We start from the raw sequence: 7,526 nt of genomic DNA, 5'->3' as shown, positions 1-7,526 counted from the left end.
GGTCAGATTCCAGCGGTGGTGGCCGGAATCTGACACTGCAGGTGGTGGGGGTGTTTTTGTCATTTTATATGTTAGGGTCTTTAGTTAAATTAGTAAACCTAAGGGCTTTTTCACAAATTTTTAAAATTTACCTCGTAATACTCCTCTATCCAATAACTCAATACTATCCCTAAAATCCTATCCAAAATACTAAACCAAACGCACCCATAAAAATTGCTTGAAAATTTGAATTTAGAAATCTAATTTATGTTGATTTTATATATTAGGTACCATTATAATCCAAACTTCAATCTAGACAAAGAAGTTAAAAATGGATTGTACAAGGTAATTGAGAAGATGAATACGGATGTGGAAACAAGAGTTGAAGTTGATGCTCAACTTGACAAGTTTACAATAGGAGTAGGATTATTTGGAATAGATATGACCATAATAACAAGAGACAAAAAACAACCGCGTATGTTTGCTTATACGTTTGTTACTTTTTTTTTTTTTTTTTTTTTTTTTTTTTTTTTTGTAACGTGTTGGTTACTTTTTTATTTTTAAACAGCTTTATCGTGGGACAACTATGGAGAAGAGTGCAAAGAGTTGCAAACACTTGCCATAAAAGTTTTAAGCCTTGCATGTAATGTCACGGGTTGTGAAAGAAATTGGAGCACCTTTGAATATGTGCATTCTAAAATAAGGAATCATTTGGAGCAGCAACAAAGATTGAATGCTCATGTCTTTGTTAAATATAAACTTCAATTAGAAACGAGGCAAAAGCTTAGAGATGAGAAAGGAGAGGCATCTAATCCAATATGTTTATCAGACATAGAATCCGATGACGAGTGGATTATGGAAAAAGAAGATCCTTGCTTACCCGATGATAATTCATGGATGGATGTTCAAGAATGCTTCAACATAGATGAAAGCTCCTAGCAATAAAAGAGTTAATCCAACAATTCTTTTAATAAAAAATTGAATGTACTATATATATTGATGATTTGATGATTTCCTTATAGGACCAAGGAACTTGAATGCTAGTAGCAAGAAAGCTAAAGAAAAAGTTGATGAAGAAGATATATTGCCCATTATGCGTGAAGAAGATGGAGAAAGTGGAGAGGAAGATGTATTACCTACTTTGCATGCTAATAATAACACTCGTGGAGATATGAATATTGACATTGATCTTAGAAATAATATAAATGGTTGAAAAAAAATGATATAGATTTTTAATTTTATGATTAATTTTGATTATATAATACTATAATTTAAAGTCAATAATATCACAAAATTCATTAATTAATCTTGTAAATGATATTAATTTTTAGAAAAAAATTTATTATTATTATTTTTTTTTTAAATATCCTACGATATGATACGCGATACACGATTTGTAAAATTAAATTTTCCATACAACACGCAATTTGGCAATCATGTTTGACATATATATATGGAGATGTCTTCTGTAAATTCTAAGATATTGAGAAAAGTAAGAAACAGGAATTACCAAATTCATACCCATATGTATTTTAAATAATCACAATCAAATAACAAATAATGGGTCATGTAGAGAAAATATTCATTTACTTGACGATTGATATTCTTCTCTCACAACAACTTTGTTGAGATGAAATGAAACGTCAAATGACGCTTCAACCAATTATCACTTTATAGCCAAATAAAACGAAGGGGGTAAAAAAGTCATTTAAGAAAAGTGAAGACTGAAGACGCAGAGACGTACTCTCGCCTCGATTTAAGAGCATCATTACTTTTTGGAGTGTTGTGTGTATTTGTATGTCTTGCTCTTCACAGACAACCTCTTCTCTTGCTCTTATTTTTAAATTTTAACACTCACTCTCTCCGTATAATCTCAAGAAGAAGGAGAGGAGAAATCCATAAAATATTCTGACAAAACACACACACAAAACATGTCTTTGGGTTATGCAGAGAAGCTCTCTTATAGAGAAGATGTGGGCTCTGTTGGAATGTCTGAGATTTTCGACCCACCCCACGTATTGCAACAGAAAGTACACTCCTTTTTATTCACTTTTAACTTGTCTTTTCTAGTTTTTGTAACTACTTTTGCATGTTGCTTTTCTTCTCTTATTCTTGTGTTTTGTTTTGTTCTTGCTTTCTTGTTTTTTTTTTAACTTAACATTAAACACAGGTTGATTACTCAGTAGTGTTTGGGAGGTGACATGATATACGGGTTTTGTATGGAATTATTTTTGTTGGGCTGAAATGGGTTTGAATGTGATTGTTTTGTTATGGGTTTATTTGCTTTTTTTATGTTCACCTTTAAAATGGCGAGATTGCTTGTTAATTTTTTTTTTTTTTAATTTTTTTTTTTTGGTTGAGAAAGAATGTATTTCGGAGGTGTATTCTTTTTTTATGTTCATTAGAAATTTTAGGGTTTCATTGCTGTGGGTACTGTCAAAATGTTCATTTAATCTAATATTGTCGTACATTAGTTTGTCGGGCAAGTGATTCTAAGAAGGAAGATCATGGACTAGGTGCGAAAGAGAATGTGCAAACGGTTTGCTTGGGATCAAAATTATTGTAGACTATACTATATGATTCTAGATTATTTATGTTTTCATGGTGAAGGATGACACATTTATTTTGTATTATATAGCTCCTAGAATAATTTTTTTAGCTATAGATATTATAAGCAAATTTATATAGTTGCTTTTCTGCTCTTAATAAAAATGTATATGGTTGCATAAAGCCATTTGCATGGGGAATTCTTGTCCCAAGGGCTGGTCATACTTTTGCATTACACATGATTTGTATAATCTGAGTCATTTTAATTTCATTTCAATGAATTTCATAATCTTGTTATAATTCTGTGATTTCAAACCTCTTTTCTATTTAATTGCAGATTACACAGCTTGCAGCGATGATAAAGCAGGTTTGGAACTCTTTAACTTCCCTATTCTCTAGTGCTTATGGAATCTTTCTTTTTTCTTTAATTTTTTTTTTTTTTTTTTTTTTAAATTATAGGAGCTGCATGATTGATTAACAAAGTCTTTTTTGAGTTGTCTTTTCCTGTGCTTGCAGAGTAAGCATCTAGTGGCATTTACAGGTGCAGGAATATCAACTTCATGTGGTATTCCTGATTTTAGAGGTCCCAAAGGAGTTTGGACACTTCAGGTGAGAACCATTTTCATTTATCTTTTTATTCCTAAGTTTGGATAAATGGAACCGAAAAGGCCTTTCTGTATAGACACACACGTGCATCTCATATTTTGGCAGTTAATACCAATCTTATATATTGAGTTGTAGCGTGAAGGCAAAGGTGTGCCTGATGCATCACTCCCATTTCATCGTGCTATGCCAAGTATTACTCATATGGCTTTGGTTGAACTAGAGAAGGCTGGCATCTTAAAGTTTGTTATTAGCCAGGTTAGAGTTCTTCATTTTGTTATCAAGATATTATGCCATATTCCATATTTTTCCTCCTCTGGGAACTGCAATGTGAACTTACAATGCTCAGCAATTTTCTCTTTTCTTTAATTCTTTCTGCCCCATATAAACTTTCAGAATGTGGATAGCCTCCATCTTCGATCTGGAATACCAAGGGAGAAACTTGCAGAGTTGCACGGGAATTCTTTTAGAGAAATTTGCCCATCCTGTGGAGCAGAGTAATTTTACATTCTGTTTTTCTGCTAATGATGTGGCTCAATATTTTGGTTTCATTGTTCAGCAGAATCTCTCAGTCTATCTCTTTGTGGAGCTTCTATTATTGTTCAGATATTTAATCAAGTTTGCTATATGCAGGTATTTGCGGGATTTTGAGATAGAAACTATTGGCAAGAAAAGGACACCACGGCGTTGTTCTGATGTTAAATGTGGGGTGAGACTCAATGACACCGTTCTTGATTGGGAGGTAAACTAGTTTGTTGCTTTGCTTCGTTCCACTGTTTTTGAGGACAAGTACTATGATGCTTGCTTCAAAATCTGCGTTAGCTGTGATTTAGGAAATCTGTAAACTTGTATAAATGGTTTATGGTAACTTGTTGAAGTTCATGCTGACACTCCTCGTTTTATCATAGGATGCTTTGCCAACATCGGAGATGAATCCTGCGGAGCAACACTGTCGGATGGCAGATGTTGTACTATGCTTGGGAACCAGGTGGGTTCCTTTATATGTGTTGATATCATCTTATTATCTGCAACAAAACTGTCATTTGCTGCTTTGTATTATACATTACTTGTGGAGGTGTTTGCAGTTGAACTGCCCACTTCATTATGTGTTGAATGTTATGGTTTCAAAAGTAGATGAAGGGGTCCCATCACTTTGTGGTTTTGTACTGTTAAAAAATTCAGGTTCCTAGATGTAATTTATCTGATTTTGAACATCCTTTTTTTCTGTATTTCCCCTTTTTCTCTCTTTAGTGTCTTAGTCAGATTGCTGTGATACAGTCTGCAGATAATTCCAGCTTGCAACCTTCCTTTAAAAACACTTCGTGGTGGGGGTAAGATCATAATTGTAAACCTTCAGGTATTTTTTTCTCTCCATTTTCTTTTACTCATGCATCTGAAGCACGATTTGTGCATACAACCCATGTAGACTGAATATTTAAGTGTAGCTGATCAGGAAGTTAAGGTTGCATTAGTGGCTACACTGAACCCAAACTAAGAATTTTGAGTTTGTCTTTTGTTTTATTAAATGTGAAAGTAATGCCTATTTTGTTTATCCAGTCTTTTACCTTTTATTTGAGTTTTCATTAACTATATCATAATTTAGGGAGATGTGTCACCAGGATCATGCAGAATAATGCAATTTCTTGGCCAAATGAATGCTTCATGCAACCAATTACATGATTCTTTCGTGAATCATGCTACACTATTTGTGAAAATAGTTTAATATGGATGGAGTTCTTTGTCTACTCCACAAGAGGTATAGCATGGTGGGATGCTTTTGTATCTCAATTAGCTCGATCTTCTCTGCTCTTCTAGGTCTATATTTTCAGTGCAGGCATTTTCTCTATAAATTGTCTAGTCTTAGCTTGACTGCACCCTTTATGGAATTTATTTAATTTTGCAGCCAACCCCAAAGGACAAGAAAGCAAGTTTGGTTATCCATGGTCTCGTTGATAAGGTACTCATGTCATTTTCTGAATTGATGTGGAACAATGGTGCTTGTGTACTAAAATTTTGTATAAAATGCTTAATAAATTTCATGCAACTACAAATTATGTGATCATTGGTGCTGTTTGCCATTTATAATTATAGCAATTCCTTACCGCACTCGTTAGATGTTGTCAGTGTCAAGTTGTGATATAGAATCAAGAATAAGGATTATGTAATAACTAACAAGTGGATGGCTTTTTGTATAAAAGCATATATAGTCAGTAAGGTAGAGTTAGTCTCAGCACTTTCTGCTTAGTACTTACTCAGGGTGGCTCAAACCTGATTGTAACATAAACAGACCTGCAACGCTCCTGGTCACTAAAGCTATATGTTGAGGGGTGGAAAATCCTTTTGATTCTTGGACACTGCCTATCTTTGACATTTATACTCTTGCATTTCTTGTTTTGGATACTTGAGGGTTTCTTTTAAGTCCAAAGAGCAGTTTATGTTTATATTACAACTAATATAAGTGAATTTTTGTGAGTATTTTCTGAAAGGAAATATGTACTGTATATTTTCCTTGAGGGTGAGTTGAATTAATATGTACAGTATATGGTCCTTAAGGATGAGTTTAGGTAATCAGATATAATATGTACAGTATATGGTCCTTAAGGGTGAGTTTAGTTAATCAGATACAATATGTACAGTGTCTACACTCTACACGCTAAATCATCACTCAGCTAGACCAAGTTGACAATTTTTTTTACTACAAAGAGATTAATTTGAACGACAGGTAATTGCTGGAGTTATTCATGACCTTAATCTTTCGATTCCACCATACGTTCAAGTTGATCTTTTCCAGATTAGTCTTACTCAGTTCTCTAGACTATCAATATCAGGTATCATTTCTTGCTTTTTGCATCCTTTTCTTATCCAATTAAACATGGACCTCTGCAAAGTTTTTTTGGTGATAAGCTTACTAAGCTTAGTGTCAATTATGAATCTTAACCTTGGATTTTTCCTTTTTCCTGAGGTATCAGGATCACCAGTATCGTTATTTTGTGTAAGTGTTGGGATGTGCAAATGCACAAGATTTTATATGTACTTCAGTTTATCATATTCCCATTTGTGGCTTGAGTTACACAAACCAAAAACTTGGTGGAATAACTAATTGCTTTTTGGGTCATGGGATCAATACAGAGAACAAGTATGTAAAATGGGCTCTCAGAGTTGATAGTGTTTTTGGACCCAAAGCTCCTTTGCCATTCATCAAATCAGTTGAGGTAGGATTTATTACTAATCTTATCCAAGCGTTGATTTTACTGCTCGAATTTTTGTGCAAAGAGTATCTTTTAAAACTGTCTTTCAGTTGCTTTCAGTTACCTATCTGTTTTCCAACCATTTAACTTTTTTTCTTTTTTCTAGCTTGAATCTGAATTTAATTCTTATGTATTTTCAACATAGGTTTCTTTCTCAGACAGGCGAGATCTCAAATCAGCTGTTTTACATAAGCAACCCTTTGTGCTTAAAAGGTACTGTCGTTTTTAGTAAGTGCTGGAGGGTGGAATATAACGCCCTTTGCTTGTGGAGATGTAAACTATATTTAGCCACTTTACCAAATAAATCTAGTAGATTCACTGAACCGCTATCTTTTCTCTGGTCTTGTAACTATGAATTTACTAGTTGCTTAGTCTAATGGTTTTTACATGGGAGATTCTAATATATTTTTATCCTCCATGTTTGTCAATGCACTAGGGAAATGCTTAGAACAAGACCATTTACATTGGTCCTTAAGCTCAATTTTAGTGATGGTTGTGGTTGTCAGTGCACCAGTTTGGAGTTACCGGTCAGTTTGCAGGTAATGTGATATCTGTATGCTCGCAATTTTGGTTCATCTTTTGGGCTTAACTCTTTTTTCCCCACATGCATCAACTATCAGCTCTAAAATTAGACCTCTTAAAAAAAATTCTTCAAGAAAATTCTCAAACAAAATCATAGAGATAATTCACATGTTATAATGTACAATGCAGGAACAAGGAGATAGCATCAGCCATGATAAGGATGCTGTGGTCGAGATGTTAAGGAATTCGGCGATCCAAAATGAGTGCTTAGGGCAGGTTTCTCTTGTTGAGAGAGAAATTCTTCTATCTCCAAAAAAGGAAATTGCTGTGTGTGCTGTTGCAACAAACATAGTCTGGTATGACAGTTATTTTGAGAACTCTGCATTCTTTGAAGAAACAGCAAAGAACGACGAACATTTACTGAGAATGCCAAATGACAGCCTGAGGTATAGTGAAATGCCTACAAAAAAACTGAAATGTTATTAGCTTCACAAGTGTGCTATTTGATGGATATATATATTTAGGAAGATGATGTGCTAGCAGGACTGGAATGAGGGTCGACTGGATTGCATAGATGATGTTCCTTTAGATGTTGATGGTGCTTATACTATTATCTATCAATGCAAA

At 34.0% G+C, this 7,526-nt stretch overlaps 1 protein-coding gene across 1 annotated transcript; it reads left to right on the top strand.

Annotated features, from left to right (window-relative positions):
• Positions 1-1,910: 1,910 nt before the first annotated feature.
• On the top strand, positions 1,911-7,304 carry LOC116123090 (NAD-dependent protein deacetylase SRT1-like; the record flags this gene model as incomplete). Its single annotated transcript, XM_031408877.1, has 14 exons — positions 1,911-2,009; positions 2,864-2,893; positions 3,043-3,135; positions 3,268-3,387; positions 3,526-3,626; positions 3,763-3,871; positions 4,038-4,117; positions 4,408-4,486; positions 5,033-5,086; positions 5,852-5,957; positions 6,259-6,341; positions 6,523-6,590; positions 6,814-6,916; positions 7,089-7,304. Coding segments are annotated over exons 1-14 (1,341 nt in total), but the record flags the coding sequence as incomplete, so codon positions are not given.
• Positions 7,305-7,526: the final 222 nt, after the last annotated feature.

This window comes from Pistacia vera, unplaced genomic scaffold (assembly GCF_008641045.1).
Source record: "Pistacia vera cultivar Batoury unplaced genomic scaffold, PisVer_v2 Contig140, whole genome shotgun sequence".
Classification (NCBI taxonomy): domain Eukaryota; kingdom Viridiplantae; phylum Streptophyta; class Magnoliopsida; order Sapindales; family Anacardiaceae; genus Pistacia; species Pistacia vera.
The sequence above is the reverse complement of the archived record's forward strand: the minus strand, read 5'-3'. Positions and strand labels throughout refer to the sequence as shown.